The sequence below is a fragment of the Amblyomma americanum genome, chromosome 9 (genome assembly GCF_052857255.1).
Source record: "Amblyomma americanum isolate KBUSLIRL-KWMA chromosome 9, ASM5285725v1, whole genome shotgun sequence".
Classification (NCBI taxonomy): Eukaryota; Metazoa; Arthropoda; class Arachnida; order Ixodida; family Ixodidae; genus Amblyomma; species Amblyomma americanum.
In genome coordinates, this window is record NC_135505.1 from 137252755 (window position 1) to 137277154 (window position 24400).

The 24400-nt window shown below is 45.3% G+C and overlaps 1 protein-coding gene across 2 annotated transcripts; it reads right to left on the reverse strand.

Annotated features, from left to right (window-relative positions):
* Window positions 1-627: 627 nt before the first annotated feature.
* LOC144104527 (venom protease-like) lies at window positions 628-20869 on the reverse strand. 2 transcript variants are annotated; one of them, XM_077637608.1, is made up of 9 exons: window positions 20437-20869; window positions 11250-11335; window positions 10242-10275; window positions 8060-8133; window positions 6671-6768; window positions 5178-5319; window positions 3766-3880; window positions 2672-2811; window positions 628-1708 (listed from the first exon to the last, which is right to left on the reverse strand). In XM_077637608.1, the coding sequence occupies exons 2-9, from the start codon at window positions 11298-11300 to the stop codon at window positions 1508-1510; spliced, it is 855 nt and encodes a 284-aa protein (XP_077493734.1). In that variant the 5' UTR covers window positions 11301-11335; window positions 20437-20869; the 3' UTR covers window positions 628-1507. The 2 variants fall into 2 exon arrangements, with proteins under 2 accessions (XP_077493734.1, XP_077493733.1); XM_077637607.1 differs by having other exon boundaries at window positions 19998-20869.
* Window positions 20870-24400: the final 3531 nt, after the last annotated feature.

Genomic DNA, 24400 nt, shown 5'->3' on the forward strand with positions numbered 1-24400 from the left:
ATTACTCGAAAGCCAGCTCCTAGGGACTGAAGATATCAGGGCGACAGATACTATTCAGGAGAGGTGTCAAACACCTTTTTCCGACGCACCCATCACCCCGCCCTAAAAAGCATCCGTTCAGTCTCCTGTCCACGTGCACTGTTACCCTTTCGGACAACGCAACGCGCTCGACAGAGGGGCCCACTCGTAGCTGCATTTGAAGTCTGGCCTTCGTTGCCGTTTCTTCGCCAACAGCGCCCAAGACTGTATTAGAGCTTTGGTTTGCATTTATTAGCACTTTCTTAGAGTTTTTTTTTTTCCTTCAATCTGTATGTGTGGAGCTTGCATGCAGTTTCTTTATATCTCTTTTTAATCAAACTGGCATGGCAACAAACTACAGGGTCTTTCCCGGATATCTTTTCCCTTGAAAGCTGGTGCTCTCAACATTGTAAATTGTGCGCGAATTACAACCCAAAATTTTCTGATAATGAGTTCATCCAGATACATTATTATTACTGCAAATTCTTACTCGTTCAAATTAGCCCACAAAGGTGTAGTATAAATATTACGTATAGTAGAAATCGCACACCGCTCATAATCGTATTTGCCCCGTCCCTATGAAATTATGCCTCTAGCCACCCCCCCCCCCCCCACACGCACACACACAACTCTACTAGCTAATCTCTTCCCCTGAAAGCTACTGCTAACTGCCGCTGCGACGAACAATAAATATCCATGTTAGAAAACACCTTTCGGTTTTGAACAGCGGCAGGATAAACAACTGCAGCCCGCAGTAAAAATGCGATGAACGCATAAGCAGCTTACCCTTGGCCGTCACAATTGCAAGATACTCCTTTAACCACAGTATGTTTTAGATCTCTAGGACTACGCAATAGACACATTAGTACATATTTCGCAGTGGTTTTGTCATAGCGACCTTGCATAAAAAGAAGTTTGAGGTGGTCACCACGACCACTTTTCAAAACAGATTCCAAGTTTACTCGACAACGCAGTTTTTTTACGCTGTTCGCTTTTGATAGGTTATTCTGTGCTGTGAAACGCTAAACGTTGGAAGCAAACCCCTGCATTGAATGACATCGTAAGAATCGCTGGGCACAAGAATACATTGAAGTTTTTTTAATGTCGGCTGGCTGAATTCAGCTTGTCTCCAAGTTGGTAGACTCAATATCGTTCAAATGTGCCCCATATTATACTACAAAATAGGCTTCCAGCTCCCAGGCACGAACGTTTTCATGTGCTGTCACCTAGCTGGCGTGCTTAACGGGCAGCGGTGTAAGTTGTCACCTAACGAGCTGACACTTCTCTGTTCTTTAGGAGCTCTCATAACAAGTAGTCAACAACACAGCCCCTGTAAAAGGGCTTTCGAAATAATACAAAACAAGAAAATTTCAGCTGTCAGGCGTTGCAGGTGAGATAACGCCCACAAAAGAGAAAAAAAGCCCTGACCAGTTCGTAGCATCCAAAAAGAAACAATTGTTCGTAGTCTGAGCATTCATTATCTTGTGGGTTATGTGGGCTCGCTCATTTTGAGGTCCTTGTAGCTCGCGTACTTGTCGATGTAGCTCATCATCCAGGGCACGAAGGTTTCTAGGCGAGCATACACCCCGGGCATGTCGTCCAGGGCGCATCCGATGCCGTACGAGACGATGCCGACCTGGACGTAGCGGCCGTCGTCCACACGGGTCATCAGAGGTCCTCCCGAATCGCCCTGTCATGTCGAGAAGAGGAGAGGAACAGAAAGTGGTTCACTTGAACGGCGCTCTTGAATTGAAGGAGAAGCGGAGAAAACAAGAACGTAGGTAAAAGAAGGGAAGTTAGCCAGGACGATTCCTACCAATAAGCGGTGAAAAAAAAAAAGCTATGCTGAAAACTGATCCTTCCCGTGTTCGAAGCCGCCGCGGTGGCTCAGTGGTTAGGGCGCTCGGATACTGATCCGGAGTTCCCGGCTTCGAACCCGACCGCGGCGGCTGCATTTTTATGGAGGCAAAACGCTAAGGCGCCCGTGTGCTGTGCGATGTCAGTGCACGTTAAAGATCCCCAGGTGGTCGAAATTATTCCGGAGCCCTCCACTACGGCACCATTTTCTTCCTTTCTTCTTTCACTCCCTCCTTTATCTCTTCCCCTACGGCGCGGTTCAGGTGTCCAACGATATACGGGACAGATACTGCGCCATTTCCTTCCCCAAAAACATATTATAGTATACGGGTAAAAGAAGGGAAGTTAGCCAGGACGATTTCTTCCAATAGGCGGTGAAAAAAAAAAGCTATGCTGAAAACTGATTCTTCCCGGGTTCGATCATTGGTTAGGGCGCTCGACTACTGATCCGGAGTTCCCGGGTTCGAACCCGACCGCGGCGGCTGCGTTTTTATGGTGGCAAAACGCTAAGGCGCCCGTGTGCTGTGCGATATCAGTGCACGTTAAAGATCCCCAGGTGGTCGAAATTATTCCGGAGCCCTCCACTACGGCACCTCTCTCTTCCTTTCTTCTTTCACTCCCTCCTTTATCCCTTCCCTTACGGCGCGGTTCAGGTGTCCAACGATATATGAGACAGATACTGCGCCATTTACTTCCCCCCAATACTAATTATTATTAATATTGCTAGCAGAGTCGATGGGTTAAAATAATAATTAATTGGTACTGCAGTGCGAGACGTAATTCAACGAACACACACCTGGCAGGCGTCGGTGTTGAGCCGATATGCGCAGTACATGAGTTCTGTCTTGTAGCCCGTGTGCTGGAACTTGTCCGCGCACCGAGCATTGGGCACAACTTTGACGACCGTGTACCGGAGGTAGTCCACTGCTTTGCCGTCTGCGAGGGAAAAGGAAACGGCACTCATTGCGACCACAGCGTTCATCTCCCAAAGCAAGAAATAGACAAGATTTCCTCGAAGAAACGGGACGCCTTAGCAGGCTCTTTGATGTACAGCCTGTTTCTAAAAGCAGCTCTGACGGCGGCAAGGCGGAACCTGCTGGCAGCGTAGTTTTAATCGAAAATGTATTTTAGGTTTATCTGCGTACTTGACAGGTTGTCATAGAAGTGTTTTTGAAATTTCTAAAAAAATAAATTTTAGGTTTATTTGCATACCTGACAGGTTGTCTTAGAAATGTTTTTGAAATTTCGGAAAAGGACTGTTCAGTCTATCTCCCGTGGCAGTAGCGAGCAGTTTCGTGATAAGAGCAGGAGTACGTTTTCATTTGTTGGAAATTGCAGTTTTCTTTCATTCTGTGGGAGTGAAGTGTTTGACAGTTTTGCCAAGTAAAATGCAGCAAGTGCATTGTCTAGCTGCTGCGCTAGTTGGTGCAGACGTCCACTGAATACACAATGCTGTAGGGATGGACGACTCAAACGATCGGCTCGGATATGCGTTTGATAATCTCCACGACTCCATGTCTTTAAGTTATCTATCGGACTCTACAAACCCTAATGAACCAATCTTTAATCGCAGTCATTGTCGTTACACTATAGTTGAAGATGGACACCAGCGCAAATGTTGAGATGCCATTCGTTCATGAGCATCCAGCCTTTGGGACGAAACTTTGAAGGGAGTGAATTCACGAATTAAGACTTCTTATTAACGAAATGGAATAAGACCGATGATTCTTCCAGTGGCCTTTCATGCACGTTTACTAAAATGAACTTCTCCACGCCACTACCACGTGGAGTCTGAAGACTATTTCGGCACTGCACTCTAATGCTTCTTTCCGCTCCCTTCGAAACCGAAGACACGTTCGCAAAACGCTGGCGTTAAGAACGGGCCGCTACCTTGCTCGAGAAATCCCCAGCCGGCGACCATGACGTCAGAGTTGAAGATGTTCACCGGTTGCGATGGAAGACATATCGGTCTTGCACTACTGCCGTACTCGAACGGTTTGTCGACCTGCGTAATGTACAGTACCTTGCTTCACACCAAAATGGAGATTGCTGGTTGACATCACACTCATCAAAACGATCGCAAAAGAGGCATGTGCCGCTCATGAAATTTCCACTTTTTTCACAAACTTTCACTCCTTGCCTTTCTGCAACGCAAATATCGCTCCCGATAGCAGCTATTTGTTTCTTTTTAAAATATAATAAATTGGCAGCACATTTATTCATGATAGCACAAGTGTTTGTAGCTGTAGGACCCGAGACATGAATAAACTGAAATATCTCATTTCTTGAACCTACGCGCCCCATATACCAGACGCAGTGCTAACTATTGAGCCTAAGATCCACCAGTTAAGCTAGGCTTGTCTAAATGTGCATCGTCTTAACCCTTTACGGCGCTTTGTGCAAAGCTGTTCATAACGCGAACGCGCAGCTTTGCTCAATATGTGCTCTAGCTATAGCTGAGTTCTTCGTTTAAGGCGAATTTAGCATCCTTTCCTTTGCAAATGAGATGCTTTTTATGCCAACCAGCAAATGCAACAAGAAATATTCAACAAAACAGTGAGTTGCGCAGCACGTCTTCCACTACTTTTTTGCTGACTAATATGCCACCAGTATTAATACCTTTTTTCCCTGAATTTGATGCGTCACGTGCATCTCCAAACAACAGAAAGATTCCACAATCGCTAAGGTGTTGGTTTGAAAAATTATAGGCTTGAAATACCACAGCTGCCTCTTACTTTGACAGTCTGCATGACATTTTCTCTATGCGTATTTCTATATTTTTTATAGGCTTGAAATAGTACAGCTGCCTCTTACTTTGACAGTCTGCATGAAATTTTCTCTATGCGTATTTATATATTTCCTTTCTTCTTTCACTCCCTCCTTCATCCCTTCCCTTACGGCGCGGTTTAGGTGTCCAACGATATATGAGACAGATACTGCGCCATTTCCTTTCCCCCAAAACCAATTATTATTATTATTATTATTATTATTATTATTATTATTATTATTATTATTATTATTATTATTATTATTATTATTATTATTATTATTATTTTCTATATGGGTTTTTGACCCCACCTTGAGCAAACGAGAACACCTTGTGTCATGGCGCTATCTGCCCACAGGTGCCCTTGCGCCATAAAAACCCACTATCATCACCATCTATGCTTGCCTCCGCATGGCATGCTGTAGTGGTGTCAAACAAAGAATGCTTAAAAGCGAAATCGGCTTCACGATGACCGCAGTGCGAATGACATCGAAAAACTGTGAATGTTTATGAGAGCACACATAAGGGCAAATACCAGTAAAAGGGCGATATCATTGTGGAACTTGGCCGGATCAAACTGGGGATGCCGCAGCATCTTCATGACCCTGAGCTTCGTCCCTTTGTTGATGTCATTACTGCCGTAGATGGCGTCTATTGTCACAGCTTCTTCGTCGTTTCTGCAGAGGAACGAAAGAAAGCGAACTATGAGCACGCTTAGATTAGGCTCCTTTGTTTATTTTCTTCACCCCGTACTGGCCTGGTTAAAATACTGCGAAGCACACCTTTACTTACGGACACTTCTTGCGCCTCACCTATTTGAAAATGCAAGTTTAGCCGTCCAAGGTGTGACATTTATTTATTAATGCGATCCACTAGAGGTCCCGCTCATCAAGAAAACTTGCGTTCGTCCGCCTATGTTACGAAAAAGCATATGGCCCAGCTGCCTACTGGGTTGAGGGCAACCCGCCCAACAGGGTCAGTGGCAATGAAATTTATTAACATGAATTCGCTATAATTGCTACCTGTCCACACTGGCACTACGCATCAGCTCATTGGTCGAGAGATAGATATATAACCGAAGGACTATATCTGTTCAAACTTAGAGGAGCTCGGGACGAGCAACCCAGGTCTTACAATCCCCACCGCTGGCTCAGAAGACCCACCGCCAACAGCCTTGGCAGTGGCGCATCGCTTAACGGCTGCGCCACTGCGCCGGGAGGGAAACGAGGACACCCAAAGATCTATGAATCTGTGACGCAAAATAAGTACATGCGCAGGAGGAATCTCTGATGCCACCGCGTTGTAATTTTTGGGGTGGGTTAAGCGTTGTCCAAGTTTGTTTTTTCATTACAATTACAAAGCTTTCATTACGATTCGGCAGCTGCGCTCTTCCTCAGTTAGTCGTCTTTGAACTAGCGATCACAATGTCAAGAAACATTGGCCACGAGGCGCGCATTTGTAGACTTTCCAGTAAGCAACCTGACACCGTATACAGTTGTACAAGCACTCTAAACACAAATACACCTATATGGGAGTAAAAAGAGCGTAAACTGTCCTCTAGCGCACACTCTTTTATAAAAGCGTGTGCGCTAGACGACAGTTTACACCCTTTTTTTACTCCTTTTGTTTGTAGTGAGGGCTGTTGTGCCGATTTGGCATCGATCACTTGACAAAAAAAAGTGGAAAAACAACAACCCAGGTTTAAGCTAAACGGTCGCCTGTTCGCAAAACCTAAAATTAGCTGCACCCATGCTAACATGAGTTTACCTCGTAACATGATGTGGCATCCCGTCTTAGAATGCAGTGCCTTACAATCGTGTTTTATTGCCTGCCTCTGGATTCCACTGTAGTTGCAAAAACTCAGCACAAATGTGCAGCTTTTGTGTAAGAGCTCTACCGTGTGAAAAAAAAAAAGATACACTATACGGCAACACGAACTACGATCCGCAGAGTTCTGATGTGTTTCTGACAGGAACCTTGCGCGTGAGTTTTAATTTCGAGAAAAATTTCGGAGGAAATAAAACTCACAGTAGCGTGCAGTGTCCGGCCGTAAGCACGTGTCGTTTTGTTATGATGCTTCCGCCGCACCGCGTTGCCTGTCCCGGAAAGTGCACCCTGAGGAAAACCTGTTGGTGAGACAGGACGCGGCTGAAAGACGTACAACTCAGGCAGGGGCGTTGTAGAATAAATGAAACAGGGACAAAGAAGGCTAAATGACAATACTCGACACGTTCGCATACCGAACTACTTCTCGAAAGTCTGTTTCTTTCATATTGTGCCGAGGGGCGTACTTAAAATTGGTCGCGGTGTACGGGTGGACATACCCGCTCAATAGTGAAATTTCGAATGGAGAAAGCATCCTGGGCAGCAACTGTTTTTTTTTCTTTTGACATACAAAGCTTTACAAATCCACCTCCCACGTACCACTCTTTCCAAAAGAACCTCATGAAACCACCACTGACTGTGCCTTACAATGTTGGCAATGTGGCAGTGATTGCAACGCCGCTACAATTACGGCCCCATTGAGATTTGAACTAAAGCTGTACGAATAGTTACCTTCGAATATTTGGTGTATGGTCGACGAATGTGGACTACACGTAATGAGTGATTCAATTTTTATGTCTACTCGCTAGAACAATGAGGTCTTTGAAAAATCAGTCCTTGTCTTTTCGCTAATCCCATGGTTCAGTTCAGTGAGATTACAAGTTTAAAGCTACCGAGTGTTACAAGAATACGAATATCTAGAAACAATTGCTAAAGGCCCAAAATGGAAAGCAGGAAAGAAAATAGAGCAATTTTGAGCGCCATAAATTGGTCTCCCGTTACAGAAAACTTTAAACTGCCCGGGGCTGTATGCGGAGTGGAGCTCCCCAAGCTTTGCCTTTATACACGACACTCGTTACCTGCGCGAAAGCGCTGCCGGCAGTCCATTTGTATTGAACATTCCTGCCCTTATGGAATATACAGAATTGAAAGCTCACAGACTCAGTTTTTGAATCAAATAACAATATAACGAGTAAAAACCGCGATTTCAATTCTGAATTAGTGAATAATCGCAAGCAACTTATTTTAACATCTGCTACCTGATTCACTCTGAAGGTGAATTAAAATTTAGAAACCAGTAAAGATAATTCAATATTTCATGCGAGCGCGTAATTTTGTTGAACTTTTTAGCGTTATTTCATTTTTAAAGCACTGTGAATGCACACTACGGTACTCTGTTCCTATGGAGCCTTTAAATTGCTTATATATGCAAATACCTACTGTCTTTTATGTTTGGCTCTCAGCCTGTCTGCAGTGTTAAGTAGGAATAATTATCACATTGAATCTGTATGTCAGTAACATTCTAAGAAAGCATGAAACACGGCATTCTGAAAGGGGACCCACATGAAAGCAAAAGGGACTCTACCATCTTACCATCCATGGAAACTGATCCTCTTGTGCCGCCTTTCCATTGACAATTCTCCTTGAGGGGTCCGATATCCCGCATTCTGTTCGAAAATTAAAAAGAAATAATAGTCGTTATGGAGAGACCTAAGTCTTCTCAAGCGGGCTTAAGTCGACGAAATCACTCGCTCAACTTTCGCGGCTTTCAGCTCACCAAGAATTTAGGGTCTTCGAAGCAGCTCCGAACATTAGGCGCCTTACAAACTCTCACTTTCACAACGTGCACAAAATGCGTTCCTGTTGGACACTTCAACATTCATCCAGAGCTGTTCCTTTTGTGGTCTCATTGGGAGAGAGATAGGGGGTGGGGGCCATTATAAATTTGTCCATGAAACTAGTTGTGCCCTGACCACTCCGGTAATGTGGTCATTAAAACATCATTAAAATATCAAATATTTCAACAAATAGAAGTGATTGTCAAATAGAATTCTGAATCTTAAAGCAAAACGAAAACTACGAAAAGAATGGGGGTAGAAAAAACTCCAACGTGTGTATGAAGAAGAAAGCTCACGCTACTAAAAGTATCCGGAAAGTTTGAAGTCCAGGTGCGCGGATGGCAAAATTGAGGCTGTGCTACCGTGCGTTGTACCTACCACTGTGCACCATCATTATTTTCTGCTTCGTTCCGGACATTATCCAGGACAGGTCGTGCAAAGTGCGCTTGTATTCCCTTGATCTGGAAAGCTACCGTTTCGGGGCATCCTTTTCAAGTAGTTGTAAGTGAAGTGTTTCGAACAGCATTGTGATGTCGCGCTAGAACATCAATGTATGTAATAGCCGGTGGGCGGCGCCACTTGTGTGCTAGCTGCCCTTTTACGGCAGCCTTTTCAAGTAGCAGTAGTAGCGCCAGACCATGGCGCCAGAACATCAGTGTATCAAACAGCCGCTGGGCAGCGCCACTTGTCTGTTGTGTCTCGCGATAGCATCTTTTATGGCGCCACTGTTTGAACACGCTAACGGCACGTGCCTATTCCCTACAAAAATCAGGCATCTATTAAGGGCTGCGAATTGCACTGGTGAAAAGCAAATTTTTCTGCTAGCTGTACTGGTTACCACTATTGCGTTTCAAAGAAATCATAAGTTCCTTTTGCAGCTATGATAGTCCTAAACGAACGCTTTCGTTAAGGAACCGCAGTTTAGGCGGGTTAACACTAAAGCCTGAGCATCCAGCAAAGCTTCTGCGCTCCAGTAGTCACATGATGCCATCATTTGACAAACGGTTAACGTCGCAGTCTTTGTCGTTGTTTATGGATCGCATAAAAAGTCACTAACAGCAACCAAGTATCAGTTCCTTATCGCCTAATGATTCAGTACTACGCTGCGTTTCTCCTTTCGTGCACCTCTTGTAGCTTATGGTGTTCGGCAGACTCGTGTAGCCTTCAAATCAGTTGATGATTTGGAACGTAAAACTTCCGGGGCATTTCTTATGAGCTCGGAAATGCGCGCGAGGCATATATAGTTGAGTATATCAACGCCCGTCGCTACTGGCATGCCCGATTCTGTTCTGAATGAATCAATAGAAATCCGTATGTCAAAATATCCGCTATTTCGTGTTATCGCATTCTACAAAAGCATCAAAATACTTCATCGCGAACGTCTGAATAAATACTGCATGTTTTGGAGAAATGCAGCTCTAATATGTGCGCTAGATGGCTTAGTGCATAATAAACTAAGGTGCGCAGCGTAGAAATACATATACGCAGTGAATTTTTCCTCAAAGGCCCTAACTGCCTTCATTGCATTCACGAAATGGTCGAATCTTAACTGTGCGGCCCGTTATAATTGCAAATAAATTTTTTAATGCTTGCTGGCTCCCGAATTCTCCATTTTCGACCATTTTATTTTGTCCTACACGAACATTTAAAGCAACTTTCGTCGTCACAAAATTGGGAATATGGTACAAGTTACCGAGCGCGTTATTGAAACAACTGGTCTGTGCTGCGTGTAACCACGGACCATACAGTTAAGAGCTAGCCATTTTCTTTTTTTTTCTTTTATTTTTATTATTCTCACTTAACAACCCTTTCTCTTATAGATTCGCTTTTCTTTGTCATTTCCACGGTTTCTCCTATAAGCTATCGTACATTATCCTTCTGCAATACGGCATAATAATCATTGTCAAATCCAATAAAATCTGTAAAGGAATACTTACCTGGGCCATTGAGAAATAAGTCCTCCGCGGACAGCTGAAAAATTCGGTTTCTTAGTTATTTTGCTCCTGTCGGTACTTAAGCGCACTCATGGCACCATGGCTAATGGAAAGGCCGCCTTGCCAGGCACCTAGTTCCGTTCCAGGCTAACTTTCAGTACAAGCAAAAAAGCAAAAGAGAAAAGTACGGTACAAAAAGAGGTGAGTGTAGTTCACGAAAGAAGGAATCAGTAAAGATAAAATGGTAGTGCATTCCCACAATACCATCCCAGTTGAAATAAAACAGGGACTACTGTAACCTGTTGTAGCTGTGCATATTGTTGTCTATAAACCTAAACTGATCCCGTCAGTGACACACTAGGAACCATCTGGGATATCACTCCTAATGCTGGTGGCTTTCGCAGTAGTCACATGTTAACTAGACATATCATATGAAAACTCGTATTTTATAGTCGTTTATAGTGTATTTATAGTAGTGTATAGTCATTTATAGTATGGTTCGTGGTATTTTATAGTCAGTCTCATAACGACGAAGTTTGTTGACAAAGGCATCGTCCCTGCCTTTCTGTTTTCTTATTGCATTTTGGCATTTAAATCCTGCTACATACCATGACATGTAGAATTTAACTAAGCGTACGACCACATAACTGCAATTTCACAGAAGCTACTCAGTGTGTTTAGCCAAAGCCCCTAAAAATGATAAAATTCATTTGCTGGGCTCTCTCTGTTCACAAATTTTTAATAAATACTCATTTGGATGCCATTGTAGGACTTTGTTAGCAACTTTTTTATTACTTTTGCATCATCATATTTGTGTATTACACCCTCACTATCCACACAGCCTTTTTCAAATATATAAGACGTCGAGCAAGGTGGTCACTAGGATGAGGCCATTTGATCAAGCAATCTCAGTCTTGCGTTGAAGCCGGAACAGATTAATAATAACTACAATTCTCGTGTACAACCTAGCATCACATTAAGTGGTTAAACCTATTAACTTTTTCAACTCACCGAATGGAAAGTCAAAAACAGCAGGCTGACTCCAAAGACGACATGAATCATGATGTACTGCGAGGATTCCTCGCCAGCCTGGACACCTGCAGAAGAGTGGACAGTCGACAATCATGAAAAGTCTGGAAATATTTTCGATACTACCGGAGACACTCCATGTCATCATGCCTCTCTCAGGAGACATTTAGTAGTGGCCGCAATGTTTCGAAGCTAGCTAATGCAGTTAGACAGCAGGGCTGAACGCAGTTGCATCGTAGCTTGTTCTCTTTAGGCTGAAAATCTTTTGCTCAGCAATGCTGACGACTGGGCAATGGGTACTATTCCATTTTGAACCAGCCAAAAGACACGACACAGAAAAAGGAAGAAAACTGTCCTATCTTCTTCTTTTCCCTACATTGTATCTTTTGGCTTGATCAAGATGAATCTTTTACTCGATGACTGTTCTTCCGTACACTCTCCGTTGTGGAATTAACATGGACAGGTATGCATCCTCACTTTGCCAACTTTTCGGTGCTAAATGAAAAATGCCCAGGCCCCGTAGAGGAAAAGTGTTTCGCACATGAACCATTATTTGCTTTTAACTTTGTGAGAAAAGCGTGTCAATAAGTGACACATGGACTTTCTTTTTTGTTTTTAAGCTTTTCACCATGCTGTTTGATTTCGCCGGTCAACCAATACGTGAATATTCAACGCAGTGACCGAAAATTTTGTTACGTCATATTACATGCAGTAATGCAAGGAATATGAATCACACTTTGCGAATGTCACTGACGAGCGCACTGTTGAAAGGAACGATGGTATCTGTAGTGCTAACAATCATCATATAATACAATGTGCATTTCAATGAAAGCAGTGGCGTATTCAAGATTGTTGAATGGCTTAAGTCATTAATCAATTCCAGGCCACTGCACAACACGATCGTTTCGTGATGGTCAAGACAATTACATCTTAAAGTCCTACGAATTCTCTCATTACATTTTCCCAAAGACGTATACCATCCTCCCCATCTTTGCAACCTAATATATATCTTATGCGGTTACACTGACCCTGTGCTCACTTCAACAGTCCCTTCTTGACCATTCGGGTTGTATTAACGCACAAAAATTCACTGGCAAAATTTGATAACGTTCAGGATCATTTCAGTGACGTCGTGTCCCGTTATCAGAAACGTCGTTATTGCTCATCCGTTTGTTCTCTATTCTGAACCGCTGCTTAGGAGCCGCGTAATTTTCTGGCAGTTAAAAGCGCCACTCGGCTGCAGCTATACTTTCGTAATGAGCGAGACGCATAGCTTTGTGTATGAGCAAAGGCGGATGTCACGCCGAGACGTTAAGAACAGATCTCAGAAGTTTACCGGGCGGTTAACCCTGTTGAAACACGAATCACGGCGAAAGGTGAAGTGGGGAAAAAGGCTGATGGCGGTCGTAGTGTTCAGCATTTCGGAGTAGGGTTGTAGATTGCAGGTGTGGAGTAGGGGTATACAAGCTGCTAGTGTCAGGTACGGCACTGCGTCTGCCTGCCGATGTGGGTAGCGCGCTGGCGCGCCCCAGCTAATTCATCTACATTAGGCGGACGTGCGGCGTGACAGGCGCAATGAGGTAAACGGGCGAGAACCAATCAGCGCGACGTAGCGCACCTCTTTTCTTTCTTTCTCTCTCCCCTTTCCTCCTCGGACTCCTTCGTCTTACGAGGACGCCGACGACAACGGCGCGTAAAGCTGGGAGACACGGCGCTAACAGCTGTCGCTGTAAAATATAAAGTATCCTGCTTAAATGCTCCCCAAATGATGTGGCTTATTTGGATCAGCTTTTGTGGGCGCAAGCGTAGCTTGTCAAGTATGAAATTCTGCGTCTGTTATTTACTGTACCACTCATTCCACCAAAAGTACGCCTAACATGCTAAAAAATCGCCAACTCCCTAATGTTTATGGTGACCGTCCATTTTCGCCAAGGTGTTTCAATAAAAGAAACGGTATATAGCGATCTAGTACGCTTGTTTCAAGGGCTCTTTCCGCGAAATGAATACTGAATATCATATGATCTCCCGCCAAGCCGTTGCTTGTTCCCATTCATTACGTTCGTAGTGCACGAGCAACCAAATCTTGCAAAATCAATCTTCTTCTACTACAAGAATGGTTGTTGCAAATATTACATACAACCGCGTGCGGAAGTCCCGTAGTCCCTTAGATGCGTGGACTTTCTTATTTAGTATATACTGCACCTTATATCGTCACAGTCCGTGTGCGAGTCAAAATCACCATTAACATAACAAAACTACCTCCTTCGCCTGTAAATCAGCCAGTCTGCTTGCCTCAATTCGGGTATCTAAGTGCCGTCTTTACTGGATTGTGCAAGCCTTTCTAATCACACATTGTGTTCTACTAGCAGCGAATACGTTTTTATTTTCGCTTCTCACTCGTCATATTTGAATTTCATAATAAGCATACGCTTTTCTACGATGTTATCTGCACGAATGCACTTGTGGCACTGCGGGAACTGGTACAAAAAAAATAAATAGCCAAGCTAATTCTCAATATTCAATATTAGCTGCCACTTGTTTTAGGAGTGGACCTACCTCTGCGTTACAAATAAGCCCAGAGGGCAGGTAAGAGCTTCTCTTCGAGCTTTGTGTTTGTACACATGCGTATGCTGTACAAAGAGTCAGGGACTGTTATGACAATGCAGAAAAATAAATTCAAACAAAAGACCGAAACTAAACAAAACTTTAAACAAAAGCGTTTCCGTGTAAGGTATGTCGATAAAGAAGAACAAACAATAAACTACCAATCAAGGATTATGCCTTTGCCGACTGTGTGCAAATTTTATTCCGGCATCTTCAGTTTCCCGGATTTTCTCATGTTTTCCATGCGTCTAGAAGGCTCAAAAAGTATACCAAACAAGCCCATTTCACGCAAAACAGTTTTGCGGACTAGCAACATGTATAAGAAATCCCGACTCTAGGAGCAACCGAAAGATGAAAATGTATCAGTTACCTGCTGTCCTTAAAAGGGCCGATGAATATCGAGCCTTGTGAGGGAAACGTCCGTCATCTGCTTGCTCTTTGCGCACACGACACATAACACTCAGTGGCCAAGGCACCCAGACGCTACACAGTCTCAGATTGTCACCAGCTGTGTGAGTCGGAGGACTCTGGGTTCTGGGCAAAGCTATAAAATATGTCAACAAGGTCAGCACGGGTGGTCTAAGTTCCCTCCGCTGCCTAGCATACTAACAATCATGCCCAGAGGGTCAAGCTTTTCTCCTTTCTCACTAGTATTTTCAGCGTCCTGCAGCTCACGACGTCTACTATTCAGCCAGAAGATGTGAAAGTGGTCTTGTCACCCTGATTGTCCCTGATGCATGCCGCATACACTACGTGGGCCGACAACCCTAGGCCTGTGTACCGCTTCCAAGCTGTACGTTCGAAGCCGGAATTTCGCCATGGTTCTGTTCTGGACTTTCATAGCACTGTTTAAACCTACCCTGTCTTCCCGACTGACCGCTGAGAACATCTAGGGACTTCTGTCTAATCATGTACCCAAGCTACCACGCACTGCTTCTGTGGCTTACAAAGATGAAACAAATGGTGTGATTAGTAGAGCTAAACGCTTCGCTTCTGGCACGTACTCATGTTCACTGCTATCAGCGCTGGATTTCAAACAAGTTCAGGGTTCGCAACAGCTGAAGCATAAAACGGGTGGTCGTGAAGCTCTCGCTAATAAGAAATAAACTATAATAGGAGTACTATTCACGAACTGATAAGTCCCCTTCGCTAATTATTCGTGCTTTATAACAAAGCAACGAACATCACACAAAAGCATTTCAACGTCCCCAGCTGCGTTTTTCTTTCAATGTCGTGCTTCCAGAGGTGCACTTACGACATCTTTTTCAGTATTCCTGCACTTTTAAACGTATATCTGTAAAGAGCGAGCTTTTTATTGCTTTCATCTTGAAAGATGAGCTTAACTGCTGCACACATGATCTTTTACGTTGCTCTTTATCTTACCTTCACGGCCTATTGGTTCAAGTGGCCCAAGGCATCCTGTTTTAGATAACACTGCATCGGCCCAATGCTGGTCTTTTTGTTTCGCCAGTGTACAACATCAATTAAGCCAAAAGTTCGCTGAAAACTTCCTCAACTTCACTGTTTCTTGATCACATTTCTCTTTCGTTGGTAAGACTCGAACGGCACTCGTACAATCTTATAGTCAGTACTTTGCCACAAGACGCTCGCATGAGCCGCCACACCAGACAGTGGATCGAAAGCACCCCTCAGGGCGCTCCCCGTGTCCACCCTTGTCTCTCCAAGAACCTATAATAGCTTTGTGTTAAGTCTGTCAAAAGGCGACATTTGTTCTAGACCATCTGCAAAAACATATTTCCGTGTATGCAATCCTCTGAGAGGTCAACAGCCGATAGAATTCGTGTGCCTAATTTTTGTAATAAATGAACGGCCTTAAGTAGACGTCCATTTACAGGTAATGCGACCTTAACGAGAGCTTCATCAGTGCGGCAGCCGCCCAGTAACTTAATCAAGCGACACTCTGTAGATTTGCCCTAATTTGGCACTTTGTTACGGCAGGAACAATTGAGGCCTGAGCACCGACCAAATTTGGGTTGCTAGCAATAATGTGAGTGCCCTGGATTTAATTCTAGCGGTACTAGACAAAGCAACGTATTTCTAGGAAGCGGAGTCAACCAACAATATCTCTATACGTATTACCAGCTTATGCGAAGCCGCATATCCCAATTCATTAAGGGTGATTGGTTCAGAGATCCACGTTCCTCTTCCCGCGTTGTTCCAAGCGGAAAGGGTAAAAGATGTGATTGTTCCTACAGGACCGAAACAGACTAGCATAAATTTTCTTTGCATGATTGTCGTGCGACGTCACAAAGCTCGTTAACGAAAATGCCAAGCCGGCAGCCTGGAGCTGTTTGTCGAGCAGAAAGATTGGGTATAGCATTACGGGTAGGCCCATCAACATATCAGAACCCTATCCGTTCTTGTCCACAACGGGGACTGCGCCGCAGAAATTGGGCGTAGATGAATGAAGTACGGGCCTCCGAAAGGATGGAGCTCGTTTTTCTGCGTTTTGTTATTCTAAAACGATTCATCCGCGTAAGGAGTTCAGTGTTTTGGAGGGACTTATAAATGGTCGCTCACTTGTCCTATTCAAAGGCAGAAATCAATGCAGGCCTCTCTGATAGAAGCGAAAATGCATTGAAGAAGAAAGGGCAGCTTTGTAAAACGCTCGTTAATAAAATTCAGGAACTTGTTGCTTGATGCCACAACTATATTGATCAGTTATTATTTGAAAATGAAGCCGAATGGTATTCCGCGCTATCAGGAAAGCTCCCATCTGAATTTCGCTGTTGTCCTTGCCTTTTTTTCACAACCCGTCAAGCGAGTTGACCACGGCGGCAGAATTTTGTAATGATTCTAATTTATTTACTCATTTATTCATATGGGTTCACTCTTCTGTTTAATATTGGTCGCTGTCTTTTCCACCGTCAGTGCTGACAACTTGTATACAATGTTATCAACTGCCTCTGGCATCACAGACGAGGCTGCCCAATGGAGGAGGAGGAGCAGAAAACATTTAAGCGTAATCTGCTTGTCTTCCTGAGTGGAGCCCTCAGTCCACGGCTCCATGGGCCACCGTGATCCTGCATGCCCACCAGAGCAGCTGTCGCTGGCATTGCGGGTGGAGTCTGGTCAAAGCGGTCTCAAGAAGGGCTCTGAGTCCATGCGTTGGCCACCGCTATCTTCTCGGTACGCTCGATGAGCCGGCGCTGGTCGGTCGGGCCCGTGCTTGACAGGGCATCTTCCCAAGAGGAAGGGGTCTGAAGGGTTGTGAGTAAGACGCCGTCGGGTGATTTTGTGCAGTCCCAAACGGAATGGTAGAGGGTAGGTCGGTGCTCTTGGCACCTCGTGCATTTGTTCGGGTTCAGGGTGGGGAGAAGAAGTGCTCTTAATATATATGTTTGGATACATGTGAGTCTCAAGGTGACGCCATGCCACACCTTCGGCATTGCTCAGTGTTGGCTGCAGTGGTGGCATTGTTCTTCTTTGTGCATGGTAATATTCTGTGATGTGAGTGCAAGTGTGCAGAGCCACGCAGGCGCTATCTGTGTCTGCTTCCTCCTCCTCTTCTTCCATCGACAGCACCCGAAAGGTTGCTGCTCTGGCGAGTGTATGCGTGCTCTCGTTGCCAGGAATGGAGGCGTGACCAGGGGTCTAAACATTGCGAACGGTGGGTAATGTGTCGGGATTGATTGTTTAGAGCGCGCGCAGCCCGCAAAGATAAAGTACCCTTGACGAAGGGGCGGCACGCAGCCTGTGAGTCCGTAAGTATTGCATATATCGAACTGGCGTGGCGTTCCTCATGTGTGGCCTTGTGATGTATGAAGCCGAGTGGTACCGCTATGGCGGTCTCCTCAGCCGTTGTGCTCGAGTTCATGCCCCAAACGGAGCCCATAATCTGAATTGAGCCAGTGGCGTTTGTTACTGCTGGTCCCATAGCGTGAGTGCCGGACGGGTACTTCGCCGCGTCGACATATATATAGACGTTTTGGTTAGAGCAGTATTGGTACAGGAGTGCCTTGCTCTGGCTGTCCTACGGCCGGCGTGGAGCTCGGGGTGCATATTCTTCGGGACTGGCGGTACTCTGATCTTAGCTGCGACTGGGGCGGGAGGGCGTGGTACCTCTGCTGCAACGCAGTGGTTGGCTCCAGGTAGCCTAGTTGGAGCAGAACGATCCGGCCTATTCTCGTGCCTCGAAGACGCGCGAGCTGGCCCCTCCTTTGTACTTCCACCAACTCTTCTGGCGTGTTGTGTAGGCCCAGCTGGAGCAGCCAGTGTCCCAACTTCATCAACCAACTTCAATCACTTTAAAACCTCCATTCAAGATCATCGGCATACATGTTGATACCTCCTTGTTTGGCCACCCCTCATGGAATGTCTCTTGTTGACCTTTGAGGAATAAATGAATAAATAAATAAACAAGGCAAGCACGGCACGGACCTGGATCTTGCCGGAATGATCGATCACTTCCTGTTTCAGTTAAAGGTGCACGTCTTTTGTCAACGGATGCGGCCGGAACCCCAACATGGTGTCTGTGTAGGAGATGGCAGTTTCTAAGTGTGGTTAGAGCCGATTGAGCACCACGCATTCGACCTGTCTTCCAATGCAAGATGTCAGTGATAAAAGTGTTGCATGGAAGGACATTCGCCGGTGTTTTTCACTTTGCATTAAACACACCAAACACAGAGGCAAATTGTAAACGATAGCAACTTTCTGTCTGAAAATGTCAAGGCCTACGAATAAACCAATTGGGAAAATGGAAAGATGACGATGATTTACCCTAAATTATCTCATAAAAAAAGTACTTCTGGATTCTTATGGCCAAAGCTTTTATGCGAACTACAATTCTCATTGGCAACATAGATACTGTTTGTTTGGTTCTGCCACCTTGCTTGTAAATAAGAATGTGAGTGGTGTTTCTTTAAGAAACACGCCATTTTCTCGCTGGTTATCCAAAAAAAGGGCCTCTTTCTGCCGCGAACATGTTTTCGAAGTAAATTTACCTGTAGGATCATTGTTTGTAAAGCGTCGAATGCAGTAGGAACATTTAAAACGTACATAACGGCCCACAAAACATATTTTTGCACAACATCGAGGTGATATATAACGAGTAACGAAAGTCGCCATAAAGTCTCAGTGACAATGGCTTACTAATCACTCGCCGCACTGGTACACGAAAAAAAAAATCGGTTCCTTGAGGAACTTTTAAATTTGAGTATCGTTATTCTTGCGATCAATACAATATCACCGTTTCCAGCTCGTATAACATTGTGACCGTGAATGGACGTCATTGGTGGCGTAAAGTACTTTGGAAACGCCTGGAATAGACATTTACATTATATATTTCTGTCTCCAATGTTAGAAATGAACTGTTGCATTCAGGTAGGAATCCATGCATAACTTAAAACTGTCGATGTCACATTCTACAACGTGTGAAATCGATATAAGTCCGGGTTTCAAACAGCACACAAGCTGACTCGTAACTCTTTATCTACTATTCGATATAGCGAAACTCGTTTTGTCATTAACTTAAGATTAAGACTTTTTTGTTAAATATAGGCTCCTTGCGCTTTTTGTGTCCTCTCAATCCTTCTAGACAACGCCCTATTTCCAATCTAACAGGGCTGATTTGTTTCATAGCATCTGAGCAGACTCCATTTGACACTTTCAGTCGTTAAATATTTTATTCATTCAACCGAAAATGTCATTACACGCTGAAGCTTTCAAAGCCGAATAACAGCTTTAAAGCATACCGCACGACGTTTTACGCACACGGAAACTTTTCTGGAAAAGTTTGCACGAAAATTTCAAGAATGATGCGCGCTTATCCCGAATAGCAGTTCGTAAACAATGTCGGTAGCTTGTGTTATCCACAACTTAAGCTACACCAAGCAACACATTGAACTACATATTGCCCTTATTGCCTTGATGTGGACATGAGGTGCAAGTTGTTTTCGACTGAAAACAACACTATATTTTTAAACACAGTTTGTTTATGTTCCGTTGATTTTAAGCACAATCTCTTTATCAGCGCAAAAATTTAAAGACGTTGGCCCTAATGTGCGTAGTGCGTCCAATCTGCCTACGATCTACATATGAAAAGTACGAGAAAGAGAAACACAAACGCACATTCCTTAGAATAGGTTGGACGCCAACGTTCCTCACCTGCGAAGAACAATCCGTCTCCTTTGCTTGAGTAGATCAGTCTTTCCTGAAGACGCAAGCACTCTGTGAATTCTTTTCAGCCGAATATTCCCAGAGGTCTCCGCAAACACTCCGACAAAAGGAAAACACCAGTGGAAGAAGACATAGATGTCACCAATGCAACCGTCTTCTTCGAAAGCCCGATGTCGCTGTCAGCCGAGCGACTGCTGCTCGGAAGATACTTCGCCAAGACGTGATCTCGTCCAAGAACCACTCGCGGCCTTCCTCAAGTTCCCGTAAACCCCGGGCAAGACGGCAGCGAATCCGTCGAGGGACTCTTTGTACGCTGCCGCAACACTTTGCGGCTACCTAAGACCCCCACACACAAATCACGGTATTGAAAAAGCCTTTCCCTAACTGCGGCGTGAAGGTTGTTGCGTAAACGACAAAAGTACGCCACCGTTTGCAGAGGGAGGGTGGGCAGGTTGTAGCACTACCCGAGACGCTTCTCCCACACAACAGCAGCGTGACGTCCCCCCGAGATCCGCAACGCAAGGAGACGATCGGCCGTAGAAAGAAAGACCCGTGCTTGAAATTTACGACGGCGTCGCGTCCCGCAGCAACAGGTGCCGAACGACTCGTGGTCTGCTCATGACTCGCCGCTCTACCAAGGCAAACTGCGTGTGGAGTTGAGGGGGCCGGTGTCGCTGTGGAGATCCAGGACTGTCTTGCCAGTCCTCCGCTACTAGAGGCTGAGGGTAAAGGAAGGGCAGAACACACGGTGCGGAGAGCCAGTCTCGCCAGACAATGGAAATAAAGCGTACAGAGATATTAAGACAAGGCACTCGACAAGGGATCTGGCCGAAGCTGTCTATCCTCCTTGCTACACACTTCCCCCCTTCCCCCACCCTGCGAGGCGATAAACAGAGACACACACTCTCAACGGATGCCGTGGGAATGAACAGAAAGCTCCAGGCGAAGCTGGAGAGAGCGCGATAGCTCTGAATGGGCCAATCAAGGTAGGTGCTCCCCCACACCCTCGCCCCCGCTCTTCAGTCGAAGCCGAGGACCATGATTTACGCGAAGGGGCGTTAGTGCGGTTGTTTTTCTGACTCACGCGTCGCTCTTCTATTGGCCCCCCCTTTCTTGCTCCTCTTCCCCCACCCGTGGCGCTTTTGAAACGACGCGCGCACGTGTCAATAGAAGCTGAGGTGACGTCGGCGGATCAATCGAGCGCGCTTAACCTGCTCACGCGGAACTGTGGCTGGGGGCGCGGAAAATCGAGCGGTCTACGGCACACGTCTCCCTAGAGAACGCGGGCCCGCAAAGCGAGAACCGTACCAGACCGAGTAGACGTGAACGAACCGCTCATTTAGCGCGAAGGAAATTGCTTTCGTCGGCCATCAGTAATGCGTGTGTGTGTGGAAGTGCAGCTGGAACTGAAAGACCCAGCACGCTGCTTCATTCGGCAGCCACAGTAAGGCAGACATGATGGAGATCAATGAAGGTTGTTTTTCTTCATTAAGGGAGTACTGTTTAACGCTGGAAGTTTGCACACATTTTGAACTTTTGTGGCTCGTGGTAGTTCGTGGTCAGATTGTCAACTGCACTGGACTGCGTCGGTTCAAGCGATTAAAGTTACGCGGATGTTGCTTCCGAAATTAAAGTATTCTCACGAACTGCTGCTACGCCATTTCTCAAAGACGACGATTACTTGTAGGTGCTTTTCGGCTTTATGAAACGCACGTTAAGTCTCTGCCGCCGAGGGATGGCAAAATGGCGCTTTCACGCTGTTTTGGTAACGGTTTAGACATGAATGGTTTGAGCTATATTTAGTTAAGATAAACTTTGTCTGCATAGCAACACTGTACTCTAGCTAAAACTATACTCAGGTCGAATTATAGCATTCACATCTGTGACAGCAACCCGACCCTCTGTATGTATGTGCAACTGTGTACGAATATTGCAAGCCCTGCGGAGGCTGAGCCAATGGGGTACCCACGACAGGTTGGAAAAGCCAGGGTACCGACTTGAGTGCACTCTTCGCTAACTGTCACTTCAAAAGACCTTTTGATTAGGCGTTCTGTGTAGGGCTTAATTTGCCGATCCACGAATGCGCTCAAAATGTGGTGAATATCCACATGCAGCTCTGTGGCAGTGGACAAAGAGACAACTAGTTCGATGCAAGCCGCACTTTTGTGCAGAATGTAAGTCTTAATTTCACGTAAAATGGTGAAAGCCGCAGCATATTCCGTCTAAATGACTTTGACGGTAACTAGTAAAACGTGGATCATAATAAGGTAAGAAATTAGTTTATACAGACCACATTTCCAAAGATTTGCAAGGAAGGTACGCTGCCGACGTTCCTGGACTGGCGTGAGAGGAATCCGAAAGAATTCATCAAAATATTCAGTGGAAGTGCCTCGTCTGAGGCAACGATACGTTGCTGATGGACACTTCTCCTAATGGACACTTCTGCTAATGGACTCAGTTCTATCCACTCGCGAGCCGACAGTGGGTGACGCCGGAAGCGAAAAGTGGGAGCGTAATGCACATCATCACGGCCGCGCCAAAACTAGCGCTCATCCTGACTCGCCTGGACTATGCACAGCTGAACACACTGACTGAATTTGTTGAACAGGAAAGTCAGCAAGGCTTCTAAAAAGAAAGTACGTTATGGCCGCCACAACCGTACTTAATGACGTCAGGGCGCAAACATAAAATATAACAGATTCCCCTTCCGTGGATATACCTTACAATGACTACATAAAAGACGTCTACCCTAAGTCGTAGAGAGAAGTCAACACCTCCAGGAGTGGTTGATACACAACACAGTGACAAAGCAAACAAGTTATCTTTAGTTTGTGCAGAAGCGCCGGTCATAGGCAAGAGCAGCAGAGCGGCCAGTATACTTGCCCAACGCTGAGTGAGTTAATAACACATCGGTAACACATCACAGACCATCCCGACCAGCCTGTGATGGACCTCTACGCTGTCCTTCACGCTTTGTAGCTATAAATATATTGGTTTCAGTAGGAAAAGCTCATAGCTAAGCAAACTCCTTGGAGGCCATTAAGCAACTCACTCAAGAAATCCATGCTCTCATTAAGAAAATAAAGAATCGCTTCCTGGTACCCTGGACACAGGGAGGTGCACAGAACGTCGACGTGAGGAAAAAGGCGCACATACACACCTAGCACCAACCACGAATGCCTGCCGCACCAGCATTCCTTTCTTTGCTCTTTCCATTTCGACATCTTCAAGGAGAAGTACCCGTGTCGTGATTCCCACGTGCTTATGCCTCCTCCCTCATAACTAAAGAAAGTGGAGGAGGTGCCGCCTAGGGGGATTGTGGCTAGGGCGGCCAAGCTATACGGATGTCAAGAAAAAACAGTACACAGCACATGCCCTAAATGTTTCAACCCACCACCGATTTGGATGATCGCCACCTGCTATGGACGTGTCCAAAAATAAAGCGTCAAAAACAATACGACTCAGTTGGATTGATGGCTGCTAGGGAGGAACACCTCGCCCTGCAGTTGCCCAACAACGCTAACAGCTGGAGCCGGCTCAAGTTTCTGGATGAAAATACCCTCCACAACATTCCACAGCATAGTGACAGGCCCACCTTAGGCCATTTCATAAGTCCTCGAAATAAAAGGAAATATTGATTTATTGGTTTATTGGGGTTTAACGTCCCAAAGCGATTCGGGCTATGAGGGACGCCGTAGTGGAGGGCTCCGGATAAATTTCGACCACCTGGGGTTCTTTAACGTGCACTGACATCGCACGATACACGGACCTCTAGCATTTCGCCTACATCGAAATTCGACCGCCGCGGCCGAATTTCGATTGACACGAATAAGAGGAAAGAAGTTCAGAGATTGCCGCGTCGCTTGAAGTTGAAGAAGTTGAAGAAACGATGGAGGTGCGAGTGCGGCAGAGGGCAGGCGCTCGGTAAGTCTCAATCTTAAAATTACTCCCACAAACGGCGAAAATACTTTCTGTAATTTGTAGCAGCGTTTCGTTTTGTCTATCACCAAGGTGAAGATGTCCTGCTAGTTACACTTTGCCTGTCGAAAAATCTTGGCATTAATGGGAAGGGTTTCGAGGCTGGCCTAAACTATAGGCGAAGAACAGTTGCAGGTAGCCGTTCTAGGCCCACGCACGAAGAATTTGCTATGCTTGTGCTTCAAGCACATTGTGTGTTTTCTCTATACATGGAACCTTGGTGCATCACTGTAATATGTAGGCTGCTATAGATACGCTTGCGCGTAGGTCTAGAGCTGGTGTATTCGCTGACTCCAAATCGAGTCAAAATAATCTTACGAGCCTGCAAGAGAATTCAAGAGGCTAATTGAGCATAAAATATTAAGGTGTCCAAGGCGGTACACAATTTATTTTTGGTAGCGCCTTTTGAATGA